Source organism: Dendropsophus ebraccatus, chromosome 2 (assembly GCF_027789765.1).
Source record: "Dendropsophus ebraccatus isolate aDenEbr1 chromosome 2, aDenEbr1.pat, whole genome shotgun sequence".
Lineage (NCBI taxonomy): Eukaryota > Metazoa > Chordata > Amphibia > Anura > Hylidae > Dendropsophus > Dendropsophus ebraccatus.
In genome coordinates, this window is record NC_091455.1 from 100,368,864 (window position 1) to 100,383,974 (window position 15,111).

The 15,111-nt window shown below is 39.9% G+C and overlaps 1 protein-coding gene across 4 annotated transcripts in view; it reads left to right on the top strand.

Moving 5' to 3' along the window:
* Positions 1-14,253, top strand: part of LOC138783397 (oocyte zinc finger protein XlCOF6-like) — a 28,170-nt gene extending 13,917 nt beyond the window's left edge. For all 4 annotated transcript variants that reach the window (XM_069958071.1, XM_069958074.1, XM_069958073.1 and 1 more), the window contains 4 exons: positions 610-855; positions 8,715-8,848; positions 10,379-10,502; positions 12,875-14,253. In XM_069958071.1, the coding sequence (XP_069814172.1) occupies positions 610-855; positions 8,715-8,848; positions 10,379-10,502; positions 12,875-13,046 (676 nt within the window). In that variant the 3' untranslated portion in view covers positions 13,047-14,253. The remainder of the gene's footprint in view (positions 1-609; positions 856-8,714; positions 8,849-10,378; positions 10,503-12,874) is intronic.
* The last annotated feature ends 858 nt before the right edge of the window (positions 14,254-15,111 follow it).

A 15,111-nucleotide genomic window follows, 5' to 3' on the forward strand; every position in this document is an offset into this window, starting at 1 on the left:
TTGTCTCTACTGCTGGAGAGGAATCTGGACGCGATGTGAATCACATCCAGATTCCTACATGTAAAGCTCCATAGGAAACTTACCAACAATGGAGCTGAAGAACTTGCAGGGACTTTAGTAATGTCACAGTCCTTTCATTGGTCACATAACTGGTAGAAGGGCTCCCAGTAAATACTGTAAGTAGGGACACACAACAGAGGTGTGTCTGTCTGTGTGTATCTAGCAGAGCGGTCTGTCTATGTATGTAGCAGAGCTGTTTGTGTATGGTAGTGTAGTAGAGGTGTGTGTGTTTGTATATTAGTATAACAGCACTGGGTGTGTCTGTGGGTATGTTTATGTAGATGAGGTGTGTATTTTGATATAGCAGAGCTGGGTGTGTATTATGCATGCTGCAGAGCAGTGTATGTGTGGGTATAATGTAATGTCATGGAGAGTGTTAAAATGGCCCTATCAGTATTTCGGTATACTTTTACCCCTTCACTGCTTTAAACCATGAGGGGCGTTTATTAACATAAAATATATATATTTTTCAGTTCAACAGGGGTGCATCTTATAGTCAGCGAAAGATGTGGTATTAAAAATGCTTGTTATATATATTTTTCCCTATAGATCACAAATGAAAACCCATTCCTCTAAACACAAAAAGCGCAAGCTTCTCACATGTTCATTCTGCAATCTAGCATTTAAAGACATTCACCAAATGAAGAGACACCAAAAGCGTGTTCATCTGAAACAGAATGACAATAAGAATGGAAAAAAAAAAGTGAAAAACAAAAGTAGAGTCCTTGTCTCTGAAGGTTCCATCAGTCAACAAAGTATTTTAAAGAAAGAATTCAGTTGTGAGATTTGCAGCAGGTAAGAGTTACTTCTTTAACTACTTTAAGGGTAGCTTCACACGTACCAGATTGGCAGCGGATTTCACGCTGCGAGTTTGCAGCAAAATCCGCTGCAAATCCATGTAGTGTGAAGTTCAATGGGGTTACATATCCGCAGCAGAATTTTTTCATTTTGCTGCAAGTATGTAATGTGGTCCCTTTAACCCGCCGCAGCCCACGTCCCAGAGCATACATTACCTGTTCTGCGACGCGGCTGTGTTTGAGGCTCCCGTCGGTCCCCATCAGCCAATCAGTGCTGCCATGCACTAATTGGCTGATGGGGACTGACAGTAGTCGGGAGCCTCACACACAGCCGCAGCGCAGAGCAGGTAATGTATGCTCTGGGCTGCGGGGGTTAAAGTGCCACTTTATATACTCGCAGCAGAATGAAAATTCCTCTGCGGGTATGTTACTAAGCACTCCAGGTATAATCAAGAGGTCGGGAAAAGCACTATATGCAATAATGTTTTTAGTTCTTTAGTCCATTATACTCTCCATGGTTTCTGTTGTGGTTAAGCAGTTGAAGATGGGACACCACTGTGGCTATAGATATGCTGAGCGGGCAGGTCCTGTGGGTATCAGGATGATGCAAAGACCAGTGAAGGAATTGGAACATTGGTGCTGAAGTTGCAGGATAAAAGGACAATTATATGTTTATTATTTCAACACCATCCCCAGGCATGGAGCAAATTTTAGTTTTCTCCATACAAGCCCTTAAAGCTGCTACATAACTTACACATAACATAAATGTCAGAGCATTTATAGTCCCCCCCTTATAAAAACATATTCAGCCAGACCTGCATATGTAAAGGATATATAGCCATCAACTAGTAAACCCTTTAAACATTGGATGTAAATGTATGCCGTGGAAGTCTGTATGACCTATGGCATACATTTATGCCATTATCTGCAGGGGCTCTATGAAGCGAGCTTAGCCGGGCCCTTACCGATAACGACAGGCCATAGCGATCGTGCTGCAGCCTGTCATTAACCCCTTAAACGATGTAATTGTTGCATTTAATTGTATATGACCGGAGCAGCTCCTGTCACTTAATGTTGGGGATCCCTGCAGTGTGACACTTATGCCACACTTATTATTAACCTCACTTTTTCATTTTTGCGGATAGCAAAAAAATGGAAATTTGCGGATTGCTAATGAAAAATGGTGGACTAAAATATGCAGAGTGAAAAATGTAATGATGGTTTAATAGACCCCTACCCACTATGCACTGATGCCAAAGGACCAGGAATATGCTGGAAAGCAACAAGAACTCAATACAGTCCATAGCCACTTACTACCTCAGGAAAATCTCTAAACACTTTAGACAATTATAGAGCAAATTAGATATTCGTTAATTTATAATACATTTTAGTATTACAGGCATCTATTCGACCTGCCTAAATTATATAAAGGCTGGATGTGCTTTTTAAAGTATTGACTGCTGTCAAGTATAAAATAATAATCTACAATAAGAACTACGGTAATATACAGATTTTCCAATAGGTGTCAGTAAAGATCAAGTTAAATTGTAGCTTGTGGCTTGGTGAAGCATGTCACATGCTTAATGCTATAATACAGTATTTAGCTTTTTGCAGCCAGGAAACTGGAGACAAGCAGGTCAGATGTTTTTTAAAGGGTCATTTAGATATGTTTGAAAGTTGCATTGGGTGTGTTCCCATAAATGAATTTGGCCACAATGAAGCTGATCAAGGAGATCTCAATACTTGGCAACCTGAAATTGCCAACTGCTATTCTTGTCAAGACCTCCCTCTGTTCGAATGGAAAGACACTGCAACATGCACTAGAAATGTCTCATGTCTTCTGTTCCCTGGCACTTCTTAGAAGTATAGTGGACAACCACTTTTATCTCAGCTTATAGATGGCAACATATTACATAGTTCACAATACATAGGGTACTTGTGCAAACAGAATCGAGGTGATGGCCCTGTTCATTGAAGCTTCTAATCGTTGAGGAAATAAGAATTATATAAAAGGTAAAAGTGTTAATTCCACACAATGATAAAGCAACTCATATATCAAGGTAATACACACATAATGTAGAATAGGGGAGAAGTGTTTCATTAAGGAAACCTAAAAGATGTGTTTTTAGGACCTGTTTTTAAAAATTTTAGTATTAAACCTGAATATCTGGGGCAAGACATTCCGGGGAACTGGTGGGGAAGTAGGCAGAGGTGAGGGAGGAGATAAAGTGGTACAACCTTTTGGATAGACCTATCTAAAATGTATTTAGATAAACAAAAACAGACCCTGATTGAGAATGATCCCCCTAAATTAAACTGGTCATTGTGCTAAGTGACCTCCAGGATTAGGAAAGTCATCTTTTACTCCTTCCCTATCATGGTCTGCATCCAAGTTTCCAGCATTAAGGAGCAGCCTCAGAGACTCGTCATGGACATCTCTTTAATTAGACGGGACCTTAATGCAATCCTCAGTTGTGCTTGTGTTGCTGAGAATGTTTTAATTGCTCCCAGATCTGCAGGTGCCCGAGACTGCTACCCCCCTTACCCTCCTCCCCACCCTTGTGTTGTTATGTTGATGTGAAAAGTATTTTGCAAAGTTTAAAAAAAAACTTGTAATTTATTGATTTAAATCTCTGATGTTTCCATGCTAAAGAGTCCAGCCCATTGAGTGACACCACCCACTGGACTGCTTAACACAGAATGATCAGGGATTTCAGTTAACATGTTACAAGTTGTACTGATTTTTTTTCGCACTAAGATATATATAAATCTGCTCAGTTGTTCCTGCTCTATAATATGATGTTGATAGATTAGATAGCATTGTCTCAGTGACCAGTTCACTTTAACTATACAATTTCTGATATAAACAATATAATGTGGTATATTTTTACATAAAAGTTAAGGATTGATAAACTGAATAATAATAACAACTATCATTGTGGAAGAAGCAGAATATGCAGTACAAGGTAAAACCGTTGCAAAAATGCATTGAATTCCTGCATTTGTATGACGTAATCTGCATGACGTACATTTTTTACATTTGTATCAGTTACATGTGAAAGGACTAGCTTTACTAGCTCTAGCACTTAGTATTTCCACAGGTATATATTTATATAACGTTCATGACCTGCAGTATAGAGAGAGAGAGAATGGGGAAGCATAGAGTAGGAAAGATTACTGAGGATGTGAGGAAACATATGGCAGGAATAAGAGACACAAGAAGCTAATTATACATACAGTTTCAAGGAAAGGTAAGTTACATTTTTCAACACATTCAATTTCTATTATTATTTTAAGGCATACAAAACCGGGTAGAACATTCCCAAAACCCTTTCGAATTTTTACGTATTGCTGCTTTGATTACTAATACAATTTGGCTGGAGTTTATTGTAGACATATACAATCTAACTAAACTAATAACTCCCAAACAGATGTACTGTTCATAACGTTTGTTGAAAACATCCACAGTGCAGGAGGAAAGTGTAGGTGAAGCCCTGATTTTAATAACCTGCAGTTCCTTTTTGAGCAGCAAAAATCACTACAAAATATTTCCTGTAGCTTCCAAAAAGGTTTGTGCAATGTTGAGGAGGAATTTTGATCCATTCCTCTTGAGATGGGCCACATGTTGTTTGCTTTGGAAAGCAGTGACTTCATAATGTCCCATAAACTCCATTATTGTTCAGTGTTTTTCTCATTGTGAACAGAATAACCAAGGTTTTTGCAGCTTGTAGAGGTCTTTCTGTCACCCAAGGGTTAGCCTATCTCCATCTTGAAAAACATTTTGCCAGTTAGCTTTTGGAGAAGCCATTAACCATCCCTGCTCAGTGGATGTTTACTCAATGTGCTCTGTAGGAGACATGAACAGTACTATCTATGTGTTTTCTAGTTTAGTTAAATAATTTAGCAACTTGGCTAACAATCATACCACATTTTATAGGTAAGTCATGCAGAAATCCATGTAATTCCAAAGGGTTTACTTTCTTATAACAGTGTATATTTTACGGTCTCTTTATCCTGATATTTTGTATTTGTGTATTGGATCCAGCTGACTGTGTAATTCCTTTTTATTATTCCATACTTAACAGACTTCCCAAAGTAAACTAAAATGCTCTGTGAATGTGACACCCTGAATTCCTTCTGCTTATTTAAAGGACTTGTCTTTTTGAATTTCATTAATGTGTTGGTAAATTAGGCTGCAGCTTTAATTCATGTCTGAGAGAGCAGTCACTGAGCGCTGAGTCAGATTACACGGTTAGCCTCCCTAAATGAGATCATATTTGGCTCATTCTTTCCCCATCTCTCTTGTGTAGCCACGAGTACAGCTTTCATGAGATAGAGAGAAATGCCAGCGGGGGGAAAGTACTGGGAATGTTTTCCTTACTGCAGTGTGCAGGATTTCATCTGTTCAAATTCTAAATGAAAAACATTGTCAGTGATACAGACAAGGTTGTATATATTAACATCTGGTTACCTTTTTTTGTGTTTGCTGGTATATGGATTATATAACTTCGTGTTTATCTCATGAAAATTTGAATTTGGTTTGCACAGTTCAGTTACTGTGTGAATCATAAACTCATAAAGCTGTAAAATGTTTAATTTTTGTTAAATAATTTTAGTTCTAATTGCATCCTAGGAACTAAATTGCTTTAGCAAACGTTGTACATAATACACCTGGTACAATATTTTATCACATCTTATGTAGTAATTAAATGATAGTTGTCACTATGAAAACCAGGGCAGAACATTGTGCAATTTACATTTATTATATTTTTGTTGTTATCATGCTATAAAACAAACTTGTGCTGGTTGAAAAAAACAGACTAAACACAGGAATTCTGGCCAGTACAGAGTCACGGCTCAATGTTTCCATCAATCACATGACTGCCTTCTCTCTGTGAGCGCAGATGACCTAGGAAACACTGGACTTCCAGTGCTGCAGTAGGTCAGCGCACTGCCTGGCTGAGCAGGATGTCAGGGAGCCAAAAGCAGGCGCGGACAGGGTTTAAGGGGGACAGGGTTTTACATACTCGCAGCGGAATGAAAAGTCTGGCATCAGTATGTAAACCCATACAAAATGGCAGGACACAGGATCGCAGCGGATTTCGCTGTGGAACTCGCTGAGAAATCTGCTGCAATCCTGTCCATATGAAACTGTCCTAAGGATGTAAAAAAGGACTAGTGTGATAAATGTCATAAACCATACGCCCTGATGCCGGTAAGGAAGTTCGGAAGTTGAACCGCGCCGGTCCCGGGTGCCACGAGTAGCCCGGGACCGTAGGTATTAGCGGGCACGGTCCGATCGCCGTGCCCGCTAATACAGTAATCAGATGCAGCTGTCAAACATGACAGCTGCATCCGATTACCGGATTCAGCCGTTCCCTGGGGTCTAGTGGAGGAGATCGCTCCTCCGGGATGTTGTCCCGGAGGAGCGATCTCCGTAACTGAAGCCGGCCGGGGACGCGTCCAAGATGGCGCCGTCCTCGGCTCGGCACTCATTTGTTTCCGGCTGCAGCAGCCGAAAGCAAACGAGTGCCGATCTCATGGATCTCTGCAGCATATCTATGCTGCAGAGATCTCAATGAGAGATCAAAGCACTTATACTAGAAGTCCCCCAGGGAGGCTTCTAGTATAAGTGTAAAAGTAAAAAAAAAAGTGTTGTTAATAGTAAAAAGCCCCCTCCCCTAATAAAAGTCTGAATCACCCCCCTTTTCCCAGGTTATAAATAAAAGTAAATAAATAAATACATAAACAAACATGTTTGCTATCGCCGCGTGCGTAATCGCCCGAACTATTAATTAATCACATTCCTGATCTCACACGGTAAACGGCGTCAGCGCAAAAAAATCCCAAAGTGCAAAATTGCGCATTTTTGGTCGCATCAAATCCAGAAAAATTGTAATAAAAAGCGATCAAAAAGTCGTATATGCGCAATCAAGGTACCGATAGAAAGTAAACATCATGGCGCAAAAAATGACACCTCACACAGCCCCATAGACCAAAGGATAAAAGCGCTATAAGCCTGGGAATGGAGCGATTTTAAGTGACGTATATTTGTTGACAATGGTTTAAATTTTTTACAGGCCATCCGATACAATAAAAGTCATACATGTTACATATCGTTTTAATCGTAATGACTTGAGGAACATATATAACAAGTCAGTTTTACCCCAGGGCGAATGGCGTAAAAACACATTTCCCCCAAATAAACAAAATGCGTTTTTTTTTTCAATTTCCCCACACTTTGAATTTTTTTCTGGTTTCGCAGTGTACTTTATGCAAAAATTCACCCTGTCATTGCAAAGTACAATTAGTGATGCAAAAAATAAGGGCTCATGTGGGTCGCTAGGTGGAAAAATGCAAGTGCTATGGCCTTTTAAGCACAAGGAGGAAAAACCAAAAACGCAAAAATCGAAATTGGCTCTGTCCTTAAAGGGTTAATTATTATTATTGTTATAGAACCCCCTGCCTTCTATGATTTTTCACATTTACCCCTTTATAACCCTGAGAGTCAAGTGTAGAAAGTTAATGAAAATGTAGACTCAAATTTTAATCCAAATGCCTCAGGGTGCAGAAAAAAATGGGTGTCCTCCAAAAGACAGGTTGCCATTTTTTTAATTCAACATTACTTAGGCCGGGTTTACATATGTCCGGCGGTGCGGCGGCGTTTCCCTCCGGCGCAGGAGAAAAGCGCCGGAGGGAAACGCATCTTTGAACTGATCCCATTGTTTTCAATGGGATCGTTCAAAATGTGCGGCGGTGAACTAGTGGCCGCCGCATCGCCGGACCGTCGGTGCGTTAGGACGCATCTTGCAGCGTCCTGGCAGACCGCCGCTCCGGTGATGCGGCGCCGCACCAATTCAATTGAATAGAGCGCCGGATGCCTCGCCGGGCAGGACGCATGCCGTTCGGCTCTGGCATCCGGCGTTCAGGCAAATAGTAGCACAAAATAAACATATATCTCCCCCTGTGTGCTCTCCCCCTCCCCTATAGTCCCCCCTTGGTCCCCCAGTAGTATATCACCCCCCCTGTTTCTCCTCCAGTAGTATATAGCCCCCCTGTTGCCCCCCCAGTAATATTTAGCTTCCCTGTGTGCTCTCCCCCAATTAGTATACAGCATTGCTGTGCGCTCTCCCCCAATAGTATATAGCCCCCCATGTGCGCTCCCCCCCTCCCATATAGCCCCCCTGTGCGCTCTCCCCCTCCCATATAGCCCCCCTGTGCACTCTCCCCTTGTAGTATATAGCCCCCCTGTGAGCTCCCCCAATTTATTATATAGCCCCCGTGCGCTCCCCCGCAAATCCCATTGAAAATGACAGGAAAACATACTGGGGAAAAAAATGTCAACTGATGAGCGCAACTTGTGACAACTGATGACAACTGATGGAAACTGATGGCAACTAATGGTTTTTAATGAAAAGACGGATAGAAAAACTGATCACAACTGATGCATTTTTGGCATCAGTTGTGACATCAGTTGTGGTCAGTTTTTAGGCAAAAAACGCAACTGATGCCAACTTATATATGTAAACCCAGCCTTACCATGCTTCTGGTGTTTACCCAGCTCTAGGTCAATAGAGTTTCATTTCAAGACAAACTCACTCTACTGCTAAAAATAATGTAACCATAAGCACACAGTAGTGATATAGGGTGTTTGGGTCAATACATGTTTGGCTCTTGGCCAAAATGCAAAAAAAGACAAATATGAGTAATGTACTGAAATGTAGATATGTTTTTCTCAATGCACTATATGTCCTGTTCTTTCCAGTTCTTATAAATGAACACATCTATGATCTCATCTGCTGTAGTTAAATGAGCTTATTGTTATTGAGTCGTGGCAAAATACTTTTTTCCCTCTAGGAAGTGTTCGTCAAAACTAGCTTTACAGAGACACATGGGAGTGCATGCTGGAGAAAAACCATTTCATTGCTCACACTGCGAATATAAAACCAGACTAAAAGCTTCACTTACACAGCACATGAGGGTGCACACAGGTAGGTGTCATCTGATTAGATAAACCCATAAAAAATGTAATTTTAAAAAAAAATAAAAACATCACATACTTCCTTCTCCTCTTCAGTTCAGCTGGGTATGCTTCTGTCACTTGTCAGTGAATGTGATCCTCTAAAAGAGAAATTAACTGTTTGTTTCTCCGTCTTGACACTGTTCCAGATTTACTAAAACTGTCTATTTCTTAAACATTGCAAGCTTAGAGGGTCAGTCTTTAGACGTGCCAGACTTAATCAAAGTATTTTAGGCTCATTGGTAATTTGGCATATCTGAAGACAGAAAAGTTCAGACCAACTATTGGCATATGTAAAACCAGTGTCTGGTTTGTCATTGGTCTAACAGTTCCTTAGATTTTGTGGCTAAGTTGGTTAGATTCCGATGGAGCCATCCAAAGAGTTCTGTTGCCTATTCTACCTAAAGGTGAACCTGTCCCTGTGATCAGTTAATTATCTGGCCACTTACTTGATTATTTTCAGAATATAGAGTTTGCCACAAGTGTTTCTTTGTGTGTGTAATAAATTGTTCTCAGTAGGGATATTTGTACGGCTACAAATCCTAGGGCCCCATACCAAAGCTTGCAATGGGGATGACCATTTCCATCAAAATAGTAGATTAAGTTGTAGCTATGCTGAATTGAAGCATGGTTGATTCTAATTAAGCAGCAAGCAACTGAAAATATTTGGAGCGAGAAAAAAATTAGGTATGTTGGCCGCTAGTCATCTTATGTTTAAGATCATTTTAATAGAAGAATACCATTCCCTTGATATTGTTTATGCAGCACCATTACCTACGTTCTTGCTGTACTACATGGTACAAAACAAAATTAAAATAATACAAATATAAATACACTATTTTAAGTGATCAAGATTGACCATAACAAAATATCATATTTAAGAGACCTGCCTATACAGGCTGGAAGATTAAAATAGAAGCAACATGTAGGATCTCAGGGACTGCCGATGTGTTAGCCCTGGATTGATAAGTAAAGTGATGGTTATACATGTAAATTATCATATTCTTGTTGAGAAACCACCAATCCATCAAATGTAACGTGCCCTAAAAAAGTATTTATATTCCTTGAACTTTTCCACATTTTTAATGTTCCACTCACAAACTTACAAAGCAGAAGTCCAGCTGTAGTAAAAGTCTAAGAGCCGGCAGAGGCAGAAGACAAGATAATGATATCCACCCCTTATGTGCATACACAGGGCAGCTTATCCTAAAAAGTCTCTTGAAACGACCAGTACACATTAAGTAGCGGAGCACCATTGCAGCTTCAGTATAATCTTTCTTCTACATAAATATGACCTGTTGTCAGTATTGACTACTACTCCTAACCCCATAATGAAGGCCAGGTTTTCTGTTTCTAAAGTGTATACATTTTACCATATAGTAGTGCCCACAGTTCAGATAGCACTGTAGTTTTACATTATGCTTTTTATAGAGCTTTATTTTTACTTTGATTTATTATTTTTATGTTGTTGCTGATGACTTTTATAATTTTATCCTTTCAGGTGAAAAACCTTTTAAATGTGAACTGTGTTCCTATGCATCAATAGATGCCAGTTCTCTACGCCGACACATGAGAACTCACACTAGTGAAAAGCCATACAAGTGTCAATGCTGTTCGTACAGCTGGTAAGTTCACTTATTTCCTATTAAAGCCAAGTATTCAACAACTCATTTGTTATGTTCCTACTATTGCATTTTAGAGTAAAATTACTTCCTTCTATTGGTTATAACAGCCCCAAATAAGGACTATATTCATTATTTGCAGGGGCCATTATGAAAAGACGGCCACCTTTTGATTTAAATGGCAGCCCTTTCCCATAGTGCAGGGGTACTCAACTTTTAGTGAAGGTCCACTTACCGGGGTCAATTGTCAGGTAAAGGTCCAAGCTGAACATCATTAGTAAATGTGTTGCGCTCCCCCGGTAGTATATAGCCCCCCTGTTTCTCCACCAGTAGTATATAGTCCCCCTGTGCGCTTCCTCAGTAGTATATAGTCCCCCCTGTGCGCTCCCCCAGTAGTATATAGTCTCCCCTGTGCGCTCCCCCAGTAGTATATAGCCCCCCTTTGTGCTCCCCCGGTAGTATATAGTCCCGCTGTGCGCTCCCCCAGTAGCATATAGTCCCCCTGTGTGCTCCCCCAGTAGTATATAGCCCCCCTGTGCGCTCCCCCAGTAGTATACAGCCCCCTGTGCGCTCCCCCAGTAGTATATAGCCCCCCTGTGTGCTCCCCCAGTAGTATATAGCCCCCCTGTGTGCACCTGTAGTAGTATATAGACCCCATGCGCTCCCCCTTTAGTATGTAGCCCCCCTGTGCACTCCCTAGTAGTATATAGCCCACCTGTGTGCTCCCCCAGTAGTATATAGACCCCCGCTTTGTGCTCCCCAGTAGTATATAGCCCCCCGCTGTGTGCTCACCCAGTAGTATATAGACCCCCGCTTTGTGCTTTCCAGTAGTATATAGCCCCCGCTTTGTGCTTTCCAGTAGTATATAGCCCCCCTGTGTGCTCCCCCAGTAGTATATAGTCCCCCTGTGCTCCCCCAGTAGTATTTAGCACCCCGGGTGTGTTTTCTTCCGCTACTTGTATAGCCTCCCCTGTGCTCCCCCTCCCATATAGCATATAACATAAAAAAACGCTTATACTGACCTAGGTTTGGGCGTCTCCTCTTCTCTTCCCCTCTTGTAGCCGCACTGCAGCGGTCACAAGAGGCTGCTCTCCCCTTGTCCTGGCGCTGTTGTTCCAGTGACGTCACTCGAGCACTGAAACCAGAGACAGGACAGAGCGGCCTCTTGTGACCACTGAGGCCACAAGAGTGACTGACAGGGAGGGAGCCGATGGCTCCCTCTCTTTCAGTGCTGCTGCTGCTGCACTGTAACTTTGAGCGCTGGTTACGAGGGGAGCAGTGCAGCTCAGTATACAGGTATACTGAGCTGCAGCAGGAATCTGGACAGCTGGCCTCCGCGGTTCCTCCAGTTGAGGACTCCTGCCATAGTGAGAACTTAGCCTTAAATGGGAAGTCCCATGAAAATAAAACAGGCAGACTGGCAGGGGTGTGTGGAAAATGAATAAACAATATATACTTACCGATCCCCGTGCCTCTGTAGCTCTGCTCCCGGTTCATGCTGCCACCAGCTGTCATTTTCTTCTGGAATCCGAGCTTCCATGTCACAGCCTGGCTGAGCGATCGCGAGTTATGGCGAGTTGGTTCTTCTTTAAACAGTATAGTAAAATCGAAAAGTGCATAATCATAAAGTTTCTTTAACTGATGAGGATGGTCATTTGGATTAATGCCATCACAAAGAAGAAAGCAGAGGCAGTAGACCATGTGTATTTTAATATGCCTTGAAAGATTAATGCTTTATGCTATTCACTGTCCTACTTGTTGGATCCGCTCATGTAAAAATGGACTTTCCCCACCACCAAAACTTTTCACAATCTAAATTTTGGGACAGCAAAGCCAATACGTTATATATAGCATGCATATATTGCACCTAAAACTAAGCCATAGTGTTATTTTACTTTCCCCAAGTTTCCCTGTGGTGTGACCCTAGCAGCCAACTATCATTTCATCACTGATAAATTCTAGATGTGTTTACCTCTTTGATATGACATTGATCTTTTAGCAATCAAACTGCTCCCTGTGACTGACATGTGAAGCCAGTGGTGTGAAGGAAATAAGCATTTGGTTGGTTTAACATGTAAGAAATGTAACCTTTCCAGTAGGTTGATGGCATGATTGACAGCTCTTCTTGTATGAATTTGGACAAATACATCAAATAATAGACAACTATGGATCTTCAAGCTCAGCGACTAAGGCTCTCCTATTGGATCCACTTTTATGCCATAACTGAAAATAATAAACATTGTCTAAAACTTTAATATTGTCTATAAGTATAATATTCACTAAATGGTTGCTTCATTCTTACAAATAAGAATATAAAAATTCTTTAAATAAAACATAGTAACATTAGTTACCTATAAAACCATTTTTATTTTTAGTATTCAGAAGAAAAGTCTTGATCTGCACATACGACGTCACCACACTGGAGAGATGTTCAAATGCAGCATTTGCCAATATTCCTCTCCAGACAAGCAACTGCTCCACAAACATACCAAGAAGCATCATGCCGGTGAGGACCCTCAGCAATCCAGCATGCAACCTACCAACTGACAAATGTCTAGACCAGCAGCCATCACTTAAAGCATTTTTGGGTTTCCTCCAGAAGCATTTAGACTTTTTGGTCACATTGTTTTATAGTATTTACATTTGTTTACAAAATGTTCGTGAATTTTTGTCTACATTATTGCAACCATTCTTGTTTAAAGCTGCAATGGTAAAATGTATTTAGGGAGTTTAGTGGAGCCTGAGATCAAGGCTCAGTCATGATGCAACAAGATGATAATGACTTTGTCATGTTGAATCAATTGTTCTAATGAGACAACATTGTGTTCTTGGTAATCTTGCAAATGAAAATAAGGATTAGCAGCCTTCTGTTGTCTCAATCTCTCCGTACCACACTACTTTGTTTTTCTAATATGGACATCTTTTAAGAGAATATTTAACTGCGCTGGTTGGTCAAAAAAAAGTAAACCTGTGAAAATTGTTAGCAAGTATTTGTTTTGCAGACTACAATTTACAGCATATAGCAGAAAAGATCTATATCTTCTATTAGAAGCCATATATACTTTGAGTGTTCAGCTATTTCAGACTGTTACAAATTTAAAAGCTACATGGATATTATGGACTGTTTATTGTTTATGTATTGTCCTTGTAGAGGACAGCACATGAACACTCCCTTTTTTCTTTTTTTTTTCTTAGTGAATTATTATCACAAAGCTGAGGTTTTGTATAGTTCAAAAGTGCCAAGATATGCTGGCCCCAAGGCCTTGCATAAACCCATTACCAACTGAAAATAACTAGGTTTTTAGTTGTTTTTTTTTTTAGTGTTAATCTTGTGTGCTTTTTTGTCCTTTATCATTTCCAAAATACTTTTCATTATCAGCTCTGCAAATCTAAATAGCAATACCTGCAGATTTTGATGTCTTGCAGACTTGAATAAAAACAGGATTTGTGCCAATGTCAACAACAGCAGAATTAATTAAAATGAACACAAAGCTTGTGATGATTACAGCCATGCCAGACATATTGTACAAGAATTATCTGTCTTTATTACCAGCACATGCAGGATTACCAGTAAGCTACGGATGAACATTACATGTTAGGGTATCATACTCGGCTGTGATTTTAGCATTTTAATAAATGTTTTTGTAATTTGTAATCAAGATTTTAATACTTAAAATATTATTTTATTACTTAAAATATAATCTCCAAAACTTGTTCTTTCTGTAAAATGTTTGTAAAATAAAAAATACTCAATTAGTCGATGACATTGTCAAAAGTAGGTTGCTATTATGTGTAAGAATATAGAATGGACTTGATAAAGCTCACAATAGGGGGTAAAGTTTGAGAGTTTTTTATTAAAACTATTTTTTGGTAGATACAATTTTTTTTTTGCATTTTTATCCATGTTTTTCGGGATGTTAGGGGACCCCAACCCCCCCCCCCCAGCAGTTCTGATGTTGGGCATTTTCATTTGCAGAAAGTGTTCACTGTGAAAGATAAATAATTTTATATATTTTAATACTTTGGATATTTCCACATAAGGTGACAGTTATATTTAAATTTTGTAGTTTAGACTTTTTTTTTTTTTTTTTTACTTAAATAGTTGAAGGGGGTGTTTGAATTTTTTAAGGGTAGCTTCACATACACACCGTAGCACAGCGGATTTTATGCAGTGGATCCGCAGCAGATTTGATCTAAATAACTGAACACAGCATCAAATCTACTGTGGATCCTGTACGTGTGAATGCACCCTTAAGATTTTTTTTTTTTATTTATTTCAATAAAAAAAAAAAAAATTTAGCCTAGATTTATAAGGCTTTGTAAAATAGAAACTAGATTAAGCTACCCGCATCATCAATCACAGCTTAGGTTCAATTTTACCTGACTACAATTGCTATAGACTGTTTACACCACTTTCTACTTTACACAGCTTGATTAATCTAGGACTATTTTTAGTTTTTAATTATTTATTTGATTTTAACCATACAGATATTAAAATAAGTATACATCATATTACAAAACAATTATTCCCCAAAACCCACTCAAGAACCATTTACCCCACCCTTTTAAAGCAGTCTCAGAAAGAAATATGAGAGAGTGCGCTGTGGACTCT